This window comes from Cebidichthys violaceus, unplaced genomic scaffold, assembly GCF_023349555.1.
Source record: "Cebidichthys violaceus isolate CVI_PGR_0920_01 unplaced genomic scaffold, fCebVio1.0.p SCAF_29, whole genome shotgun sequence".
Classification (NCBI taxonomy): domain Eukaryota; kingdom Metazoa; phylum Chordata; class Actinopteri; order Perciformes; family Stichaeidae; genus Cebidichthys; species Cebidichthys violaceus.
In genome coordinates, this window is record NW_027176472.1 from 4,613,616 (window position 1) to 4,635,356 (window position 21,741).

Sequence of the window (21,741 nt, forward strand, 5' to 3'; positions counted from 1 at the left end):
TGGAAAGCCAAGCCGGACCACTTTACGCCTCTTGTGACCAGCTGTTGTTGTTTATTTCGTTTCCAGATGTTTGGGGTCTTAAATCTGACCCAGTCACACACAAAAACCTGGTCGCTCAGTGTGTCAGCAAGGGATCGTTAAGTACGCTTGACCTGATTTCTCTGCTTCCTTTTCAACACACCCACAAGCCGGCCGGTCCTCTCAGTGTCCTCTGAACGCGTTCCTTCCGATACCGTCGTTAGAAGATGAAAACATGGAAATCTCACGCGTGTAAATACCACTGTGGGGCTCACAGCGTGCGACGTGGAGCGCCCACTGTGATGCAGCACCAAAAAAAGAAGTGTCTGACGTGACGCATAGAAGTTGTGATGAAGCGATCGAGAGAGAGCCAGGACTCATTAGTTTGTCTCCCAGCAGAGAGATATTAATGAACGCAGCGCAGACGCCAAGAATAGCTGCTCCCCCTTCAGCCAACCGATCCGACCGACTGACAGAGAGAGACAGAGAAGGTTTGTCGCACTCTGTGGCCCACATGCTTTAAAACACAGATACATTCTGTACTCATATAGTACAGAGTGTTTCCTACCAGCGGTGCACTAATGTCCCCTTGAGAATCTCAATGTCTACAAACAGTGGACAGTGTCCACGTTGATACTTAAGGATCCGTTGGAAGTCACTGAAACTTGTTCAAGACAAGAATGCGTTTAAGTTGTTTTCTTAACTTGATAGATTTAAGTGAACTTTCTTTTGTAGTTGTGTACATTTTATTGTTGTTCCTATCATCTCTGTATTTTAGGATTCTGCTCAACTTGAGGCAGAGTATGAATTTGAGACGAGTAAAGAGGCCTCGGTTGTTCCTACTTATTTTGGGTACTAAAAGGTATTTTAACACAAACCGAGATCTTTTCATTCCTAAACCTTTTAACCGAGTGGATTTGTTGCCTAAATAGTTTCCGTAGTACGCCATAAAGAGCTTTGTGGTCACTTCACATACTTTTGTGAGGTGAAGGATTTTATAAACAAACATATAACCCGGCTCATTAATCTTACTACTAATAAAATGCATTTAGTGTAATACCAGTGTACCTCTATGATTTTTAAACTATGTAATTAATAAAGAAATGCATGCAGTGTAATACTTGATGGTAACGCCACGTTCTTTGGCGGAGAGACACTCGAAATATCCAGTTACATCGAACGCACCATTGAACGCACCAACTTCATCCTATCATCACGAAGAGCTCCAATGGGATGAAATCGCACCTTTTCTGTTTGTGTATATGTACCTGTGTTTGTACTTTGTTCAGGATTCGTGGGTGGAGCAAGAGACAGGAAGCTGCTCAGAAGCTGTGGATTGCAGAAACCAACGAATCCTCAGCTGAGATTTTGTACTCTCTATTCACAATGCTTTTTACCTTATTAAATACGCTTTATTATAACTTTTGATCCAAGACGTCCTTTGTTCCTCCGGGAGTTCCTCACTGAAACACAACAGAGGTCACGTTGACGACGCACTACGTCGGATGAACGCGTGTTGAAGCCTGTTGTTGTGCAGATCCATGTTCACACAGGACTGGTGTTACCTGATGATGCAGTAGTTTGTAATAAGTAAAGAGGTCGTCTGTGATCTGAATCCTGTTTGAATCTGTCGAGTCAAAACTCCACAGCTGAGTACTTTCCTTATTTCCCCAAATATGGTGTGTTTGCATCAGCATCGCTGTGAACTGCTTTTATTTCTCCACACCTTTTTCTTTTTTTTGGTTCGACAACGATCGAGTCTTCGTCTGAAATGTTGAATGAAAGTTTTGACATTTTGGCTGCAAAGTCAGGAGCTCATCTTGCCACACAGCATGGTGACCCGTTCCACCGGGGGAAGAGGTCTTTGAGGACGTATAAACATTAATAGACCTATGTACTGGATGTTACACAGAGCCTTGACATCATACCAGGAGGTCCCGTGGTGATACTAGTCCTGAGCTTAAGACAAAGCTCTTTCATAGTTTTTTTAAAAAACTGTTTTGCTCTCGTCTCTGCTCCTGTAGAAAAGACAAGATTGATAAATGGACCTGAACAAACTCTGAGCAAGCCACAGTAAATAACCAGCAGAGTCATTTAGACAAATGATCAAATAAAATGCCACGGAGACACTTTTTGTGGCATGGGAACCTCACTTTTGGTGGACATTCGTTTCCTTTGTTGTCTCGTTTCGGGATGCTCGTCTTCTCCGGTCGTGTTTGAAATCAGCTGCTCAACAGATTATGATTCCGAGAGAGTATAGAAGAGAAATCCCATAAACCATTGACTCCCCCGGACCATAAACAGACCCTGATTTATGGGGTGTCTGGACTACTTAAGCAATCAATGACATTTTGAATCAATCGACTCATGACTCACACCTCGGTCACATCGACTAGCTGAGGGGGGAGACGGAGGAAAGACAAAGACGTCACGAAGATGTGCAGATTGTTTTTAAGGATGTGGAGAGATACATAAATGGTCATTTCTATATTTATTCCACCTCTCTGCATGAACAACAAACCCCACCACAGCCAGCGTTTGGTGCAGGGTTTTACCCAAACCTCCTGACGGCACTATAAATACTCTTCTAGCACAGTGACCTCACAATGTCAGTGCTCTCTCCTCGGGATGCCTGTTTCATTTGAAACCCTTTATAAAGTTTCAAAACTCCCAACGTCTAAAGGCTCTATTTGCCCCCCATGGTGTGCAGAGAGCTGGTGACGTATCCCTTCGCCCACCTACCCCAACCCACCCCCGTACCTCCACACTGAATATGCAACAGAAGCTCATGAAGACAGTCAGCGCACCTCCTCTGGGTGACGGAGGAGAAGAAGGTAAAACATCACGATGTGTTTTAGATTGACCTGATTTTGTGTCTTTGGGAGAAGAAAAGTTTAAAAATCGTTCTGGGGGTGAGGTACAGAATACCTTGAAGAACTTCATCCTCCTTTATATCAATGCACACATTAATCATCCCTCCATTCCTTGCACCGTCACTGGGTGAAGCCTCTAGTCTGTCCTGAGTCAAAACACTTTGCAGTGAAACGGCAGCGGTGCCCGTCAGAACCCGCCGCGTACGAATAAATGGGTTAAATCAAATAAAATGGATGTACTGCAATATCCAGTGAGTGAAATTGCTCTGTCACCGGCGGCCCGTTCTCTACAGAATGAGAGGGAGAATCTGGCGCGAGGTGGTTGTCAGAGCGAGATGGAGGAGAGAGAGGATCCTGGGAGGCGCCGAGAGAGGAGCGTTGATTTGAAGAACGACTTTCTCGCGGAGGCGCTGCGGCCGATGACGAGTGATTACGGAGGCTGGAGACGAAGGCTGCTTTTAGAAACCTCTTGGCAGAGCGGAGCGTCGCGGGCCGGAAGACAGAGTCAGAGCTAATTACTTTATTGGTAGATAAGCAATTTTTTTTTTATAACCTTTCTCCAAACGAAGGCTTTCACTGAGTACGCCGAGCTATTTCTGAACACCGGGGAGCTACCGGAACACTTTCAGTTGCAGGCTTGCAGAGGGAAGCCAGGGGTGAGATGCCTTGCTCAAGGACACGGTTGGATTTATGTTGATGTTATGTCTGACGCTGGAAGGGAGACATATGGAAAATGATCCGCCTGTCGAGCAACATTTAGAGCATGAAACGGTTCTTTTCTTTCAATCACGCCTCTGTTTGACATTGAACTGACACCGTTGGTCCAGAACATCTAGGCCCAATGCAGGGAAGTTATTACGTATGTCCGTTTTCCAACAGCCCGTTATTCCGAAAATAGTTTGTATTTTAGGAACAATGGGCATCTGTTTTCTGGATAACGGGCTGTTGGAATTTTGGGAACAATGGGCCGTCCCCAATGTCTGAACGATGGCTCAGAAAATGTTATCAGTATCGACAGTGCTGTATCTCCCATTATACCTTTATGATATTAGCTTCAAGTTGTACTCACAGCGGTGTCCTTCATCAGAACAACGGTGACATACCGTTTATATTTGACGTTCAGCAACAGACCGACGGCAGCGTGGTAACAACTCCTCATGAATCGGGATATAAGGCTAAATGCACTAGATGTTAAAGGCTTTGCAGCATTCAGATACACCTTAAACAAGACGCTCTACCTGGTTAAGAGGAAGTATTTCATGCATGTGTATTTGTGTATTTATGAGTGTCAATTTGTAAATTGGATGGAGTGGACGTTTCCCATCGTCTCCACTTCGGGTGAATGAAGCGTCTCCCGATGACGTGACGGACTTATTGATCGGGGGCCTGAAGCCGCCAATACTCTGGTTTAACCGTATGCACCGATTGTACAGTTCTGTCGTAAAACTCTTCATTCGTCATTGGTTCATTAACGACCTTTTGACCTGCTGCACTGAGTTTGACCCGCTGTGAGACACACACACACACACACACACACACACTCACACTCACACACACACACACACATGGCTCTTACATTACATACAACATACATGTGGTCCAATAAACCATTAAATAAATGCAGATAAATGAAAAATGTCGATCTAACAGGATTAGAGCATTACAGATTCAATCTTCCAATGATTGAACACTGCACTGTTCAACATTAATACATTGATGTTAGCAGCTTTACCATGTTCACCATCTTAGTTTAGAGTATTAGCATGCTAGCATTAGCCAAGTATCACTAAACACAAAGTACACCTGAGGCTGATGGACCTGACAGAAGCGCTGCGTCATGGAGAAGTTAAGGGATCACCAACGTTGTTGTTCCATGAATCTTGAGGGTGAAATGATCGCGCAGAGATTTCACTCAGAACCATAAACGTCAACGTTATAGAGAGAAATCTCCAGGAGACTAAAATGGTTTTGCCCAGTTTAGTGGTAAATGGACTTGTGTCGCACTTTTCCAGTCTTCCGACCACTCAAATTGCTTTTCTTCACTCCACGTCTTTCACACCCATTCATACCCGGCCTCTCGGGACCAATTTGGGGTTCAGTCTTTTGTCGAGGACGCATCGACACGGACCGAAGCAGCCCGGGGATCTAACCGGGGATCTAACCGCTCCACCTCCGGGCCTGGAACCGCTTTTCGAGAACGCAAAAAAAAGGGTTCCTTTACATCATCGCTGTTCAGCGCTGCTCTGAAGTATTTACTGCAATGCAGAGGAGAGCGTCTGTCCCGACGCACAAATCATCTGTTGTGTTTGACGTTTTTATATCTGTGCGTTAGAACATATAACCGCCATGAAGCGATCAGGAAATAACTGAGTTCTCTCATTCACAGCAGTGAAGTCCTGAGACATTACGGAGCAGGTCTTCAGGTCTGACAATCTGCCGTATGGTTCTTTCACAGTCCTGGACCAGATAACATCAAGTCCTCCCTTGATCCAGGCAGAAGCAAAGCTATCTGCTCTGTAAGGTATATATATATATGTTTATATATACATATTTTATACAAAGGTAGTACAAATTGTAAACCACACTTTGGTGTTTCATTTTTACTTCTTTACTTCAGATGTAATTAATCTTGACAGACTTATCCTATCCTTAATAAACTGCACTGTCCACCTCCACACTTAGTACAAACAAAACACGTAACTCTGCCTTTGCTAAATTCAAAAGTCAGATGATCCCCAAAATGCGGTATAGGGTTCATCCTCTGGGCACCATGAATATCTGCAAGTGGCACATTACTTAATGCGCTTTTGATCTACTTGAGTCACTCTGTATCACTCTAAACATGGAAGAAATGAAATGTGGCCACGGATTGTGAGGCAGTGATGAATGTGTAACGCTGTGAGGAGCCTCCACCTCCCTGAATCCTCCTTCGGGACGCGTTAAGTGTGGCGACAGCAGGAAGGATGTGAGGATGCTGACGTCTGGATGTTCATCCATTATTTACTTACACAGGCTTACATATCTTCAGGGCATATCATTTCCATACACATTGGTTTGTCTTATTTTTACATATATATATTCGTGGAGAATTGTAGATGGAGGGACCCCATTAAAAGTCCGTCAAGACGCAAACGAGAACTCGAGATAACGAGACAGGAAGCAGAGACGGAGAGAAGAGGCTGACAGCGTCACCAAAGTGGGGAAATCAAAGTGAGGAAAAAGAGAATGATCCCATATCTCTGCTGCTCCAAACATTGAATACTATTGTCGCTGAAGCAATGCAACAAACGGATTTCCAAGAGAGTTACTACGCTTGTGTTTATCTCCACTGTGAGACAAACGACACTGCATAGAATAAACCTCCACTTGATTTAGAGACGTTTTTAAATACGTAGTTTATAACCAAGTAGAGACATTAGATCACACTCTCAATGAATACCCCAATAAAGTGAGGCAACACAAAGTAGTTTTCTACCTATAGTTTAGGTTATTCAGGTGCTTAAGAGTTTACAAGGTTTAAGTCGTGTCCAGTAGAAGACAAAGGTAGCTTTGTCAGTCTGATTTTAGTCTTCATGCTAACATAAAGGCCAGTAGACCAACAACGGTTTCCTCATATTTTGTGCGTCCTCCTGCAAATGTCCAGCAGCATCCGTTCGTTACATGCAGTCAAGTCAAGATAAACTTGTTTCTACGCAGGAAAAGACTTGGTTGGGTTTAGGACAATATCAAGGTTTGGGTTACAATAACTACGGAAGTGGCGTTACCTCCGGTTCTGCCGATGTGGAAGTGTGATAAAGCTGCATGCTCTCTAGTGTCCAGCAGGGGGCGACTCCTCTGGTTGTATAGAAGTCTAGTCTAAAATGACTCTACTTCTCTCTTGATTTATTCCCTTAGTAAACATTGTAAACATGAGTTTATGGTCTCAATCTCTAGTTTACAGTCTTCTTCAATACAGCATGATGTTCATTTAGTACATTATGCTCCATTTAGAGTCAAACAGACCATAAAGCAGGGGGTGATTTAGGGGCGGGGCTACACGCTGATTGACAGGTCTACTAGAGACGTATACGCCGTCTCTACGTCACTCCTCCTCAGTCTGAATATGGTCACTTCCTGTTCACTGGTTGCAGAAATCCAAGATGGCGACGGCCAAATCGTCGCACTCAAGGCTTCATAACGTCAGTTAAACCTCAGTCCACAAACCAACGGGTTTTGAGCAAAGATCAACTGTATGCATACAATGGAGAATGGGAATGTCACTACAGGCACCCAGTTCGTAATACTGCAGATATATAAATATTGCAATACTTTCATCAGTGGGCCAGAGGCTCAGTCACCATTGCGTTAGCTCCTCTGGCGATAGATAGTGACTTAAGAGACAGAAGTTATGTGACTAATACGTCAACGTTGACTTCTGGTTTCATATAAGACACTAACAACGTCCTCCTGGGTGAATGTCCGGTGTTAATGGACTCACCCATTCACCCCGACCTCTCCCTTATCCACGATTATTACATAGGAATTGTTTTTCATGGGATGTTTAGTACGGAACATCCTGACCAGACCTGACGTGAATGCAAATAAACATCCAGATACACCGAGGAGCTTTCTGCTCACATTAATAGACGAACGCGTCTTCGCCGTGTACTCAGAAGACCTCGATGAAATCCATTCATTTGGCTTCTTGTGTCCTCGTCCTCTCTCCTCTGCTTAGGAGCCATGACTGGACAGTTTTACTGTGCTGCTGAGAGGAGGACAAATCACTTTAAGGGGGGAACCAATTCTGTTGGTGCTTCCAATGAAATAAATTTAACATGATCTTGGCTGGATCTTTGACCAAGAACACACACACACACACACACACACACACACACACACACACACAGTCCTCTATCCTCTATGAACGCTGGCACTGTGGTGATTCGTTCTCGCCAAAGTCTGCGTTGAGACCGCAGGGCAGAGGGGAGGAATAACCGTTTCCAAAAATGAAGGAAGAGGACTTTTTCAAAATTAAGAAAATGTCTGAGGAAGGATGGAAACGCTCGTGTGAATACTAAACTACGACTTGATGATGTTAGAAGACCTCCTGCTGCCACCTTCTCCAGAAACAATGTCCAGCATTTCATTGGCTTTTTTTTTACAAGCAATAACCATAACAAGTTCTTTTCACAGTAAACTCCATCGATCTTAGTGCGTTATACACCCTGAAAGCCTCACAGCTGTTACGGTTTTGAACGTTCATTGGATCAGACGACAGCGTGTCGTTGTCAACAGGTGTGAGGTGTGGTGCAACAGACGCACTAAGAAATGTGAAACGTGTAGTGTATTAAAAAGTAACTTTTAGAAGAATTTCCATCGTTAAGTTGTGGAACAACAGGACTATCCTTGTCTGTCCATGCTCGGATGCTCTTATCATAGTCTGTGCTTTCTGAAAGCGATGCGACGGTTTAAGGTTTATCAGACAAACTGCTTGGTTTTGGTTCAAAATGACGACTTCGTTAAGTTTCGGGACGCTTCATCGTCTTTGTTGCAACTTCGACCACTTGGTTGAAGCTCGGGACGGTGGACTACCGTTGACCTGCTGGTTTGGTAGGAAACAGGCCGTACTCCCTCCTCTCTATGCTGACTTTGCGGCGGTGTACTGGCGATTACACACTTTGTTATAATATATTACCATTTCTGCAAATACATCTCCCTGAATGCCAAACGCTGCTCCTTTGAGGTACCGGCTGATAAAACCCAGAACCCAGTAGTATAAATATCGACGCCTCCAGTCTAACGAGGCAATCCGTCCTTTTTGTGCCCAGATCAAGAGCAGGTTTGGGTTTTATTATTCCGACATCACGCTCCAATTTCACCGCAGCGCTTCTCTCTCTCGCCACGAGTTCAAGTTGAGTTCAGGTCTTAAGCGTCGGGTCACAGTGAGTGACGAAGTGCTGTTCAAAGGTCACGTTGGACGTATCCCGTCGTTTGCAGAAACCTACGTTCCTTACAATCCAGACAATGCGGTGAGAGTCTATCTGATGTCAAACCTCGTGCGCTCATAACAGACGGCGTCTTACCGGAGGACCACCGGACGAGGCGGCGGCCGTCTATAAAGCGCTGCGCGTGGAGGAAGGCTCCTCTTTTTACTGCTCGGCCCTCTCGCAGCTTTATGCCTCCCCATAAAGACGCCTCTACGGCGGTCCTGCATGTCCTCACATCCCCTTAACTAACACACTGAAGCAGAGAGGCTCTCTGCAGCATGCAGGTGTGATCGGAGATCGTGTCTCTCCGACGCGGTGATAACACAGACGCTTTAATCACAGCGAGCAAAGAAACGCCCGCGTGATGTGAGCGAATTATAACTGTATTATATTCATTAGAGAGACCTGATAATCACGTCAGATGATTACGCAAAACTCAATTCCATTAAAGCTTCTCCTCTAATTCCAACTTCAACTTACGAGAAAATCTAATTATCAGCGTTTCACCGACGAGGGTCTCACTGATGAGGCTCCATGATGGAGCGTCAGAGTCGAGGGGCGTCGCTCTCTCTGATTTCACAGCACTGCACCAGTGAAACAAACCGTGTGTGGGTGTGTGTGGGTGTGTGTGTGTGGGGGGGGGGTGGTTGTGAACCATTAGAGTCTTTGACGCTGTTTTCGCAGCTTTGAGCGCAAGTTGGCGCATCAAAAAGTGCATTGCATATGTGAGAAACTCAGATTTCACACCTGTAGGTGTCTGGACTTCAACCCCACCTGTTGAGAGCGGCGTCCTGACGGAGGAGTCCTTCTTGTTTGCCTGAACCTCGCTGGACGTGTATCTTTGTATGAGACCCTCTGCATGTAAACTGACACGCCCGTCCCTGAAACGACCGCAGAGCGCCGTAGTTCCAAAGCTCACCGGGTCGTTTAACGTGTTTTAATGGTGAAACGCGTGCGTGACGATATTAACGCTATTAGTTCCACTTTGACAGACCTTATCGAGTACAAATGTCACCTTAACCCATAAAAAAGGTAGCAAAGTAACAGATGTAAAAGACCCGAGACGGAATAATCCATGTCTTTAAGTTCGGCCATTTTTGAGTGTGACGAAAAGGAGAAGCAGAAGGAGAGAGGAGAGACGAACACGAAGCCATACAAAAGTAGAGGCGATGAAGAGACGAAGGAGAGGAGACATAGGAGACATAGGAGGGTAGTGGAGAGGAAAAAGAAAGAGGAGAGGGGCGTGAAGAAGACACAAATAGAGGCAGAGGATGAACACTGACAGGACCTCTCTTCACTGATGTTTCTATTTCATCACAAACTGACATCCGCATCAGAACAGTCTGGAGCGGCCCAGGCAGGAAGAGGCGGGTCTAACCCGTCACCGGGGACAATGGGAGGCGGCCGTCAAAAGCTCCGGCGGAAAGACGCGTTTCAAAAAACACTGCCTCTCGGTGATTTTCCTGTCATTACCACACAAAGCACGGATGTTAACCGGCTGAATGAAATCTCACTCTCCTCCATTATGTAAGGCTGCGTCTGAAGAGCTCGTCTCCTGTGGCTTCTGTCTCCGCTGGAAAGACGACTTGACTTCCTGCTCTGGAGTCTGGATCGATCGTCCGTGTTGCTGTTCTTTAATCACTAGTCTCTGGTCCGGTTCACAACCGGCACACAAGAAGTGGATGTGGTCGTTTTGACGTCACCCACTGGTTTGTGGACGGACGTTTTGAAACCTTGAGTTTAGCATTTTGCCCGTCGCCATCTTGGGGTTTTTTTGGAACCAGTACACAAAAGTGATCATGTTTGGACTGAGGAGGAGTGACGTAGAGATGACGTATACAGCTCTGGTAGAGACCTGTCAATCACTGTGTAGCCCCGCCCCCTAAACATCATGCTGTATTGAAGAAGACTGTAAACTAGAGATTGAGACCATAAACTCATGTTTACAATGTTTACTGAGGGAATAAATCAAGAGAGAAGTAGAGTCATTTTAGACTAGACTTCTATACAACCAGAGGAGTCGCCCCCTGCTGGACACTATAGAGAACCGCTGTTAGCGCTCCAGAATACAACACCTCCTCTGCTCCGTGTAACAAATGAACACCTGCAGCCTTCACCTCCTCCTCGCTCCCTGTAGAGTAGACCTCGTTTGCTGGCGGTCCATTTTGTACTCCTGACTTTTCTGGGTCATCTCTCCAACTTAGAGCCTCACCAGAGACCTCCTCCTCCCCCCCCCCCCCCCCCCCCCCCCCTCTCTTTCTCCTCTATAACTCATATCTGTGACATCGGCTTCATGCATCTTTCTGCCTTCATTTTCTGGGTGCGATACATTAATGCAGCCACATTTGCAGAACTCCTGCGGGCAGAAATCTTTCCTCCGTGTTTTTCATTAAAAACACGACTTTGAGTTATAAGATTTACTTTAACTCGGAGTGTGTGTGTGTGTGTGTGTGTGTGTGTGTGTGTGTGTGTGTGTGTGTGTGTGTGCGCGTTTCCTTTGTCTCCCTCTTTGTCCTCCATGTGACTTGACAGCAGGGATGAAGACGCAGAATTTGAGTGATGATGCAATGAAGGGAAGGAGGGGAGGAAGGGGGGGGGGGTGATTGAGGGAAGGAAAAAGACGTGGGATGCAAGAGGAAGGAGAGATGAAAGACGAGAGTAACGAGCGTTTTAATTCCTCACTTCTCCCCTCCTCCCTTTCACCTTTCTCCTCCTACCCTAGCTTCCTCTTTCCATCCACTCTTCACATCCTCTCGTTCTTCACTCCCTCCACTTTCGCTCCAGCATCCATCACTCCCAGCCCTGCTTACGTCCGTCCCTCCGTCCTCCTGTCTCTTGGTTCCCTCCGCTGTCTCTCCAGACCTCCTCTGATGAAGCCTAATGCTGCCGATCCGCCCTCAGTTCGTGACATCTCATGACTTCAGCAGCTGTAACTCTCGATCTGATGCACGCTCATACTTCACTCTGTCGTTTAGAAGTTCACCAAAAAGACTTCTGCAGAGACACGTCCTCTGGTATCTGCATCATGAACACCGATATAAACACACACACACCTAGAGAATACAACCTTACCTCTAGCCTAAACGTTCTCCTGCTTCTAGTCTTAAATGTCCTAAATCAGCCGCTTAAGGAAGCGAGGGGCAGAAGAAACCCTCACATTTCCCTTTTCAGTGAGAACATTTGGTTCTTACAAGCAGAGAATTAGAGCAGCACACAGTCCCATGAAGACATATAGACTCAATTAGTCTCCCTGAGCAGCAGCAGCAGCAGCAGCAGCAGCAGCAGCTCTCTTTCTATATTACTGACTTTTGTTCCCACCTGATTAATGAGAAGATCAGAATGAACAAGAACAAGCCGGAGAGGACAGAGAAATCCTCCAGAAACATTTAAACCGTTACAGCGTCTGAGGACATTCTCTTCAGTGCGTCCTTATTAAGTAATGCATAAAGATGTGCAAAGAAACAGGAGTTGAGACCAGTGTCCTGATGGTTTCGTTTTTTGTTTTTGTGACGGGTTTTTGCCGTTACGTTGTTCCAGACATGTTTTAATTAGCTTCTTTTAAGCACAACCATAGTGTTTACCGTGGTTTATTGTGGTTTTGCTGCCTAAACATAATCGTTTGAACAACGTTAAAGTGAAAATCTGTTATTTAGATCAAGTTGCACACGAATGCATCTTTAACGTATCCTCATACGACGGGTCATTGTGTTGTTTTGTTGTATGTCCTGTAACAGAAGCGTTTTGCATGTTTCTGCAAAAACAAACTACTTGGTTAGTTTAAGGTGAAATCCACAGACTGTATACAGGAAGTAGTCATCGAGACGTCACCCGTTGGTTTGTGGACTGATGTCATGAAGCCTTTGGCGATTTCGTCGTCGCCATCTTGGATTTCGGCTGTCGCCATGTTGAGTTCTTTTTGGAAGTGACCATATTTGGAGTGAGTGACGTATACGTCTCTGGTAGAGACCTGTCAATCAGTGTGTAGCCCCGCCCCTAAATCGTCCCCTCTTTATGGTGTGTTTGACTCTAAATGGAGCATAATGTACTAAATGAACATCATGCTGTATTGAAGAAGACTGGAAACTAGAGATTGAGACCATAAACTCATGTTTACAATGTTTACTGAGGGAATAAATCAAGAGAGAAGTAGAGTCATTTTAGACTAGACTTCTATACAACCAGAGGAGTCGCCCCCTGCTGGACACTAGAGAGAAGTAGAGTCATCTTCTCATAGACTTCTATTGATGGAAACAGCGCATTGATTTTCCATATCTTTTGGAATAAAGGACGTTACTGTCAACATTCCTTTCAGACAGAAGGACGTTGGTATCAGACAGGTGATGAGACAGATTTCATTTTTCATGTTTTACATTTAATGTGGAGAATCAGATCAGCTGTCAGTCTGTCACCAAGAGTTGTGAAATCTGACACCTGCGCTGCTCGATTGCACACACACACAAGGAATGTGTGTGTGTGTGTGTGTGTGTGTGTGTGTGTGTGTGTGTGTGTGTGTGTGTGTGTGTGTGTGTGTGTGTGTGTCCTGTCTGCTGATCATCTGAGAAGATGTGAGAACAGAAAGGAAAAACAGCAAACTGTAATTGAGGTCAGGGACGGGGAGACGTGAGCAGCAGCTGTGATTTATGTTTCATTTGTTCTGCCAAGCAGACAGTAAAGAAGTAACGTCCGCATAACTCTCTACTGTACAGATGTGTTATTACTGAATCAGAGCCCGGTTATAGGAGCAGAGTGAGTGTGTTAGTTCACCTTTCTGAGAGTAATGAAGTCTAATAATTAAGGAGACAAATCATCCTGTGTGGATCTTAATGTACCTCCTATTGAATTTATATCTGCATGAACACAGGAGAAAGAGGGTTTTCTTTGACATGCACTGTGTGTTTAAACACTTCCTGGTTCATGATTACGCTCAATTGTTTTGCAGGATATCCACAAATAACAGCACCATCATCTCCTTAGTGTAGCTGCAGAGGTCGAGTGAGAACATCCTCACTTATACGGCGGTAATAACAAATGTTCCGGTCTTCAAAGTCAGTGGTTTCACACTATAAACCAGCCTATCGTTCATCCCGTCGTCACTACTTCACTCGATGCTCCGCAAAACCGCGAGAAGCCACTTCTCTGTCCCGTCGGTGAAAGAGACGAAGTGGAAACGAACAGACGGAAAGGAGTGAGAGTAAAGGAGAGGAGGAGTAAGAAGACGGTGGAAGGACAGAGTCAACCTGCAAAACAGGATCGTTAAGACCGGCGGAGTGGAAAGAAAGGGTCGACGGAGAGACGCCGAGACAGAAGCGTGGAGAGAGAGAGAGAGACAGAAAGAGAGAGAGACAGAGAGAGAGAAAGAGAGAGAGAGAGAGAGAGACACACAGAGAGACAGAGAGAGAGAGACAGAGAGAAAGAGAGAGAGACAGAAAGAGAGAGACACAGAGAGACAGAGAGAGAGAGAGAGAGAGAGAGAGAGAGAGAGACAGAGAGAGACAGAGAGAGAGAGAGAGAGAGATAGAGAGAGACAGAGAGAGACAGAGAGAGAGAGAGAGACAGAGAGAGACAGAGAGAGAGAGAGAGAGAGAGAGAGACAGAGAGAGACAGAGAGAGACAGAGAGAGAGAGAGACAGAGAGAGACAGAGAGAGAGAGAGACAGAGAGAGACAGAGAGAGAGAGAGATAGTTAACCTGCAATCAGGCCTCTATTTAGCCGCAGTCAGCCACAATCAGCTGCCGTATTAGCATTTAATTAGACCGAGAGCCACAAACCGCAGCCTGCCGCTCCGCTCTGATCACCACACACACTGCTTTCACATGTGTGTGTGTGTGTGTGTGTGTGTGTGTGTGTTAGCGTGGTGTTCATGTGTGTTGTTCAGCGTCGGGCAGGTTGAAGTCTGTCCCCAGGTGTAGAGAAAGCGATTCCCTCCTTCACACAGGTGACGTTCCCAGCATGCCGCTCTTCATCGGGCTGTCGTTCTTCTCGTTAGCGTCAGTGAACGCACACAGCGGGCAGGAGACGACGTGAAGGAGCTTTGAGGAGACGACCTTTGAACTGGTCTCAACTTAACGCCGAAGCATCGGTACGCTCTTCATGAGTAAACGAGACCTTCAGATCGGTCGGTATCCCTCTGGACGCTCGCAATCCCGCCTACACCGAGGGTGATCCTAGACGAACCGGGGGATAAAGGTCCTTTATGGCAAATTACCCCCCCCCCCCTGTGAATATTATAGGTCTAGGGCTTTTATTGTGAAAGGCAGGAGACTGCCTTCGATGAGGTTGAAAGGAGTAATGTTTGCCGTCTTCGTTCAACCCTTCTTTGTTGGGGTTTCGTGATGCACATGATCTGATTGGTTAAAAACTAAGCAGAGAGTACCGGCAGGTGAAGTCAAAGTCTGCCAAAGACGCCCAGGACACCCGAGGAAGGACAAGTTACGTACAAATCTGTGAAAGCTGAAGTTTATGGAGTTGTTGACCTGAGGTTTAGAAGGACCTTAGCTCTGAGGACATCGAGTCAATGTTTGAGGGGGGGATTAGCTCCGCTGGCACAGGTAGTATTGACTTCAACCCGGGTGATTAAAGGCGATCTTAGTCGACCGGTTATCTGTGATTGTTACAGCCCCCCCCCCCCCCCCCCGTGAGACCACAGGACAAACACCGTGTTCACTCACGGAAATAAGTCAATTCCACTGTCTGAAGAACAGATCAAAACCATAACCAGCCGTTTGTCCTCTACAATTCTTCCGGCTCGGCGTGTCTTACCGAGAATCGGACTTCACGAGAGCAACTAGTTGAAATGAGTTGCCCTCCTCTCACAGCTTTGAGGGGAACGGTTTGGTTGAAGATGACGGTGATTTGCTGTGTAAATAAATCTTGGGTTTTCAGCCAAGCTCAATATTTGGTGGAGTCCCAGCTGTTCCAACAAGGTCCGACTGTGTGACAGAACAAAATCACCGGATCACAGCTGACTGTGCTGCGGCCGTCTGTCCTCTGTTGTGTGTTTGTAGATCGTTATTTTGGAATTGTTGGTGATGCAGATTTCCTATATAGCAATGGGCAATGAGCAATAGATTGCTGTTGGGCCAAACCTCCCGTCTACCCAATGAGCATGCCACCTGCTGCCTTCAGCTTCCTGTTAAATCCAGCGCAACTAGTACTTCTCTGCTGGAATTATACTTTAAATTCAACACAATTTAGAAAAAAAGTGATTTGAAAGACATTTCCACAAAACTGATAATAACGCAAAACACACCTGAGTTAATATTGAACTCTTGAAGAGCAAAAACGCACCAGTCGTCATGACGTCACCTTCTGGTTTGAGGTTATGAAGAATTCGCCATCTTGGATTACGGGCGTCGCCATCTTGGCTTTTTTGCAACCGATAAACGGAAGTTACCATATTTTAAATAAAGAGGAGCGACGTAGAGACGTCGTATACGGCTCTAGTGGCAACCTGTCAATCGCAGTGAGCCCCGCCCCTAAATCATCCCCTCTTTCTGGTCTGTTTGACTCTAAATGGAGCATAATGTACTAAATGAACATCATGCTGTATTGAAGAAGACTGTAAACTAGAGATTGAGACCATAAACTCATGTTTACAATGTTTACTGAGGGAATAAATCAAGAGAGAAGTAGAGTCATTTTAGACTAGACTTCTATACAACCAGAGGAGTCGCCCCCTGGTGGACACTAGAGAGAAGTAGAGTCACTTTAGACTAGACTGCTATACAACCAGAGGAGTCGCCCCCTGGTGGACACTAGAGAGAATGCAGGTTGTCTCATCATGGGGAACCTGACATAACCACACAGGTGTCTCTCACACACACACACACACACACACACACACACACGTACCATAAACATATAAATCTTAATCTTAGTTTCAACGTACTTTAGTTTTAACTGACTTATCTGATTAAATTGCTGATAAGATTCTGAACAGAAATACAACAAATCTGTTATTTTTAATAATCTCAAAGCCAAATTTAAATTACAGGTGTGACACATGATGCTTCTGAAATATTGTTTAATGTGGACAGATGAAAACCCTGTTCAGGAGACGCGTCGTTCCGTATCTCATCTCTTTCTAAACTGACTTCAAAGACTCTGAAATGTTGTTATAAAATAGAATTAATGTGACAGTAAGAGACAAACAGTAAGAGATGAACACCGTCACACAACTGTTATCATTATTGTAATTCAATGAGCTTTCAAGTGACAACTTCCCAGAGTCCCACATGACAGAGCTGTAGATTATTTGTTGTGTCCAACCAACAGTCCGGAGATATTCATTTTTAAATGACATAAAACAGGGAAATAAAAGCAGCAAGTCGTTGCATTTGAGGAGCCGGACCAAGAAAGCGTTTGGTTAGTTTGCTTAATAAGGGACTGGATGGACTGAAACGACTCCCCGGGTGTCACAGACTGAAGTGAACAACAAACCCGGGGTTGAGATCTGAAGGAGAGCTAGTAAACGTTAGCTTGTGACGTTAGCTGATGACGTTAGCCGGTGACGTTAGCCAGTGAGGTTAGCCGGTGATGTTAGCCTGTGACGTTAGCCGGTGACGTTAGCCTGTGACGTTAGCCAGTGACGTTAGCCTGTGACGTTAGCCTGTGACGTTAGCCAGTGACGTTAGCCTGTGACGTTAGCCTGTGACGTTAGCCTGTGACGTTAGCCAGTGACGTTAGCCTGTGACGTTAGCCTGTGACGTTAGCCTGTGACGTTAGCCTGTGACGTTAGCCGGCGGGCAGCTCAGTCTGTTAACCGAGGACATGTTGGACGAAAACTACAATCAATAATTCCTTAATTATTATTTTAATTGTGTGTTTTTATGACAAATATAACAAAGTAAAAGGAAAAAACTAAGGTTATTTCCGATGGTTGTCGGTTGAAATCATTTTTTGGGACATAAAGTTTGACTGAATCCACTATCCGTATAATAAGGGACTAAAATGCACTGAAAGAGTTTAGTTTTGACAGATAATATTACTGCAATTTAAGCGATAAAACCAGTTAGTTGTTCTTATTTCCTCTCTTGTATATTTACTATTGATCCTTAATAAAGCAAAAGTACTTTGTATGTGATTACTCTATAATCGAAGGAATATTTGGTAGAATACTCGGATTACTAAAATAATCGATACAATTTATATCTATCAATAAATGTTGTGTTTTTATGTTTTATGTGTTTGTATAAAAACCACTGGATCACAACGGGTCTAACGTCTAACAAATAACGTGAAATAAAAATGTGAATCTGTGATATTAAAAACAAGATAAAAGCAGTTTTTTGCTGGACATACGCATGTTTAATGAATGAGACTGTCCTCTTGACAGATTTACAAAACACACCACCCCAGTTTTCCTGCAGACAGGTGACAAATAACTCGTGCCTTTGTGTACTATGATTCATGTACGACTCCATCAATCTCACTGTGTGTGTGTGTGTGTGTGTGTGTGTGTGTGTGTGTGTGTGCGCGTGTGTCGCCACTCACCCCCATCGTCCTCGTCGAAGGAGTTCATGCAGGGGAAGTAGATGGCGAGGGCCTCGAAGGACGCCGACAGGCTGATGCGGCTCTGCGACCGCTCCATGTAGAGGCCCGCCGTCGGGCCCGGGTCGGCCGGCTTGGCCAAGCGCGGCTGGGCATTCTTCACGCGGAGTACGGCTCGCGGCGTCTTGGACGGCTGTCAGCTGCCCCCCACGGCAGATCCACCTCACCCCGAAAAACCCCCTCCACAAAAAAAAGAGTCAAGCAAGAAAGAGAGGCTCGCACCGGAAGAGGAGAGAGGTCGGTGCTGAAACGTACTTGGTGGAAGAAGTTAAAAACAGCAACAAATGATTTTGCACGTTTAGGCAAAATGCAACCTCCAGTGATGCAAACACATCGTCTTTGAGTGTTTGATGAGGTTCAGTGTTCTGATGATGATCTCTTTGTTTTGAATGTTTGTCTTGTTTAACTGAGCGTCTATCTGTGCGCAGAAGAGATGCAGCTCTGACTTCCTGTCATTTCTGCTCTACTTTTTGGATTCTTGTTTGGTTCTCAGGAAGGTGCCGGTGCACATCCTCCCGTCCGCTCGCCTCGTTGTCCTCAGAAGTCCAACTGATGGTCTGATGGTCTGATGGACTTGAGTACGTCTCACCTGTCCTCCTTCACACCGATAAGAACCCGATCTCGCTCTTTTTCCGCCTCACAGCGAAACTCCCTGAACTCTGCGTGTCAGTCTGACACCCTGCCCCTGTTTGTGCATTCTACGGCGTTCTTCCTCTTCCTCAATGAGGGACCAGGAGGGATGGGAGGAGACGCTGGTGGTTCGGCGGCGACATTGACGAAACGTGTTGCTTCCCGACTCGATCAAAGCTCTCCGTTTCTGTCGCTCATCGTTTCCTCTCCGGAGCTGAAAGCATTTCTTATTTCGGACAAAACTGACTTTCCAAAAAACTAAAAAAAAACAGGAGGCGTCAGCTGCTGCCGCTGCTGCACATCTGCTTCGTTTCCGAAAGCCCAGAAGAGAGCATCAGTTGCAGCAACAATTGCAACCGGGGGGCAATCTGTTGCTCCTGCGTTGATTCGAGCTGCACTACAGTTGATCGTTGTTGTGCCGCTCTTAACGTTGCTGTCACAGCGAGGTGTGCGTGTCCTCTTCCCCTCCGCCTCGCCGCTCCCGCTGCTGTGTCGATGCTCCACCGACTGTCTGCTCCTGAGACGGGAGGAGAGAGGGAGGGAGAGAGAGAGAGAGAGAGAGAGAGAGAGGGAGGGAGAGAGAGAGAGAGAGAGAGAGGGAGGGAGAGAGAGAGAGAGAGAGAGAGATGATGAGAGAGAGGCTGTTCTGTTGAACAGCTTGTGTCTGACTGGATTCATTCACTGCATGTAGAGAGAGAGAGAGAGAGAGAGAGAGAGAGAGAGAGAGCGAGAGAGAGCGAGAGCGAAGGGGGAAACAGAGGGGATGGAGAGCAGACTGTTGCTGGCAGCTCGGCCAATCGAAATGTGGATGAGGGAATATGGGCGTGGCTTGGGGACAGTGGAGGCAATGCAGGGCAGGACAAGTTTAACATCTCTCTCTCTCCCTCTCTCTCTGTCTCTCTCTCTCTGTCTCCCTCTCTCTCTCTCTCTCTCTCTCTCTCTCTCTCTCTCTCTCTCTTTCTCTGTGTCTCTCTCTCTCTCTCCCTCTCTCTCTCTCTATTTCGCTCTTTCTCTCTCTCTCCCTCTCTCTCTCTCTCTCTCTCATTGACTACGTTTACACGCTTCACTATTGTTTTCAATTTGATGTGGTTCATGTAAACATCATATTTTGTTGTCAGGAACGGAAATGTCATAACACCGACCTTTTCGAGAGGGAGCGACAGAGGGAGGCCGTGTTCACACGTTCACACTGTGGAGAACTTTGAATAAACATATGTTGACGTAAAGAGATGAAAAGACGCCTCCTCACTTTTTCATATTCTGACGATAAACGACACGTCGGGGCGTCGTTTTTACGTTAATCAGAATATGAGCGGCTGTAAACAGCTTATGAGGAATATTGACTTTTGCGGAATATAGGCCATAAAACTGCATTTCTGTTGCATGTAGACGTCGTCTCCGTGTCTCTCGATGTCGTCGGTCACCAACCTTTACCAAGCAAAGAATTTCAGAAATGAATGAATGAAAGCCAGAGAGAGATAGAGACGTGTTCAAATGACTGAACTATTAGAAATTCAAAAATAAAAAGCTAAAATTTGCAGAAAATAAGGCTAAAGGTTCTGGCCGGTTGACGGATTGGTCATCATTGACCGGTTGACGACTCCTCTATAGAAGGATTTTATCTTTCATGAGTCTGACTTTGTTCTCTCTCTCCATTTATTCTCAACCTCCTCCCTCTTTCTCACCTCCTCTTTGTGTCTTCGTCTCTGCGATGTGCTCTCTCTCTCTCTCTCTCTCTCTCTCTCTCTCTCTCTCTCTCTCTCTCTCTCTCTCTCTCTCTGTTCTTCTACATCTTGTTTTCTAGCGAGGCAGAGAGCGAGGGAGGGAGGAGTCCTGTTCTACTGTGTAATCAACGGCGCTTCACAGGACTCCATTCGTCTCTCTGCTTCCATCAAGGGGAGCCATCGGAGACACGCAACGATGACCAAAACAAACACTGCACAGCTCCAGATGTTCAAAAACCTCAATGTGTCGGGAAAAGATACCTCATATCCCGAGCATGTGTGACAAAGATAAAGCACTATATGCATGGGACTAGTGCTACCTTCTGTGATCTTTATACCGTGAAAAATTAAATCGCAAATTGCCAAATACAGAGCTCAAGTTATAAAATGTAATCCTGTGTGAATCGGCATCTCGTGATGCCGAGGTGGTCGTATTTATTTCACTCGGCAGTCTTAAAACCTGCATTCTCTCTAGTGTCCACCAGGGGGCGACTCCTCTGGTCGTATAGAAGTCTAGTCTAAAATGACTCTACTTCTCTCTAGTGTCCACCAGGGGGCGACTCCTCTGGTTGTATAGAAGTCTAGTCTAAAATGACTCTACTTCTCTCTTGATTTATTCCCTCAGTAAACATTGTAAACATGAGTTTATGGTCTCAATCTCTAGTTTACAGTCTTCTTCAATACAGCATGATGTTCATTTAGTACATTATGCTCCATTTAGAGTCAAACAGACCATAAAGCAGGGGATAATTTAGGGGCGGGGCTTACTGTGATTGACAGGTCTCTACCTTCACTCCTCCACATTCCAAATATAGTAACTTCTGTTCATTGGTTGCAAAAAAAAAACAACATGGCGACGGCCGTAGTCCAAGATGGCGAACTCAAGGTTTCACGACGTCGACAAACCAATGGGTGACGTCACGACGACTACGTCCTCTTCTTACATACAGTCGATGGTATTGAGTAATAAACCAAGGTACT

General features: G+C 45.6%; 1 protein-coding gene across 1 annotated transcript in view; it reads right to left on the reverse strand.

Annotated features, from left to right (window-relative positions):
- Positions 1-19,681, reverse strand: part of rims4 (regulating synaptic membrane exocytosis 4) — a 46,746-nt gene extending 27,065 nt beyond the window's left edge. The window contains exon 1 of the mRNA XM_068722314.1: positions 18,350-19,681. Within this exon, the coding sequence (XP_068578415.1) occupies positions 18,350-18,446 (97 nt within the window). The 5' untranslated portion in view covers positions 18,447-19,681. The remainder of the gene's footprint in view (positions 1-18,349) is intronic.
- Positions 19,682-21,741: the final 2,060 nt, after the last annotated feature.